We start from the raw sequence: 2,069 nt of genomic DNA on the forward strand, positions 1-2,069 counted from the left end.
TTACTCTAATAAATTGATTTTTTATAGAAATAATAATTACTGCTGGTGGTGAGAATATAGCTCCAGTACCAGTAGAAGATACTGATTGTTTACTCTAATAAATTGATTGTTTTATAGAAATAATAATTACTGCTGGTGGTGAGAATATAGCTCCAGTACCAGTAGAAGATACTGATTGTTTACTCTAATAAATTGATTGTTTTATAGAAATAATAATTACTGCTGGTGGTGAGAATATAGCTCCAGTACCAGTAGAAGATACTGATTGTTTACTCTAATAAATTGATTGTTTTATAGAAATAATTATTACTGCTGGTGGTGAGAATATAGCTCCAGTACCAGTAGAAGATACTGATTGTTTACTCTAATAAATTGATTGTTTTATAGAAATAATAATTACTGCTGGTGGTGAGAATATAGCTCCAGTACCAGTAGAAGATACTGATTGTTTACTCTAATAAATTGATTGTTTTATAGAAATAATAATTACTGCTGGTGGTGAGAATATAGCTCCAGTACCAGTAGAAGATACTGATTGTTTACTCTAATAAATTGATTGTTTTATAGAAATAATAATTACTGCTGGTGGTGAGAATATAGCTCCAATACCAGTAGAAGATACTGATTGTTTACTCTAATAAATTGATTGTTTTATAGAAATAATAATTACTGCTGGTGGTGAGAATATAGCTCCAGTACCAGTAGAAGATACTGATTGTTTACTCTAATAAATTGATTGTTTTATAGAAATAATAATTACTGCTGGTGGTGAGAATATAGCTCCAGTACCAGTAGAAGATACTGATTGTTTACTCTAATAAATTGATTGTTTTATAGAAATAATAATTACTGCTGGTGGTGAGAATATAGCTCCAGTACCAGTAGAAGATACTGATTGATTACTCTAATAAATTGATTGTTTTATAGAAATAATAATTACTGCTGGTGGTGAGAATATAGCTCCAGTACCAGTAGAAGATACTGATTGTTTACTCTAATAAATTGATTGTTTTATAGAAATAATAATTACTGCTGGTGGTGAGAATATAGCTCCAGTACCAGTAGAAGATACTGATTGTTTACTCTAATAAATTGATTGTTTTATAGAAATAATAATTACTGCTGGTGGTGAGAATATAGCTCCAGTACCAGTAGAAGATACTGATTGTTTACTCTAATAAATTGATTGTTTTATAGAATTAATAATTACTGCTGGTGGTGAGAATATAGCTCCAGTACCAGTAGAAGATACTGATTGTTTACTCTGATAAATTGATTGTTTTATAGAAATAATAATTACTGCTGGTGGTGAGAATATAGCTCCAGTACCAGTAGAAGATACTGATTGTTTACTCTAATAAATTGATTGTTTTATAGAAATAATAATTACTGCTGGTGGTGAGAATATAGCTCCAGTACCAGTAGAAGATACTGATTGTTTACTCTAATAAATTGATTGTTTTATAGAAATAATAATTACTGCTGGTGGCGAGAATATAGCTCCAGTACCAGTAGAAGACACTGTAAAAGAATGTTTACCATGTATTAGTAATTGTATGTTAATTGGTGATAAATGTAAATTTTTATCCATGTTCCTTACTGTCAAGGTATGATATATTCTAAGATTTTAATTCCGAGACTAAGGATAATGATAATGATCTTCAATAAACTGGATTTAAATTTAGTGACTTTATAGTGATGATGTTTTTAATTTGAAAAGCTTTTGATAAACTTTTGAATGTCTTTGAAAAGTTTTGGATGAATGAAATACATTTTACATCAAAATTAGACTATGGAAATTGATTTACTGTTATTTCACATCTTCATATCAACCACCTCCAGTTACTGTAATGACATCTTCTAACCTACATTTTGGGCTTGTGTCTCAATATTGCAAAATCCCACAGAGTATTTTAATTTGGTTAAAAACTGATATTTTTGTATTTAGTGCCAGATAGATCCAGAAACTCAAGAATCTTTAGAACCTTTAGATAAACAGGCTATAGAATGGTGTGAGAGTATAGGTAGTTCAGCTAAAACTGTCAGTGAATTCCGAGAAGATGAAATTG

General features: G+C 29.8%; 1 protein-coding gene across 1 annotated transcript in view; it reads left to right on the forward strand.

Annotated features, from left to right (window-relative positions):
* Positions 1–2,069, forward strand: part of LOTGIDRAFT_232989 (hypothetical protein) — a gene marked incomplete at its 5' end in the record, with an annotated part of 6,014 nt that overhangs the window by 738 nt on the left and 3,207 nt on the right. Inside the window, 2 exons of the mRNA XM_009058414.1 lie at positions 1,468–1,607; positions 1,949–2,024. Coding sequence (XP_009056662.1) covers positions 1,468–1,607; positions 1,949–2,024 — 216 coding nt within the window. The remainder of the gene's footprint in view (positions 1–1,467; positions 1,608–1,948; positions 2,025–2,069) is intronic.

Source organism: Lottia gigantea, assembly GCF_000327385.1.
Source record: "Lottia gigantea unplaced genomic scaffold LOTGIsca_34, whole genome shotgun sequence".
NCBI lineage: Eukaryota > Metazoa > Mollusca > Gastropoda > Lottiidae > Lottia > Lottia gigantea.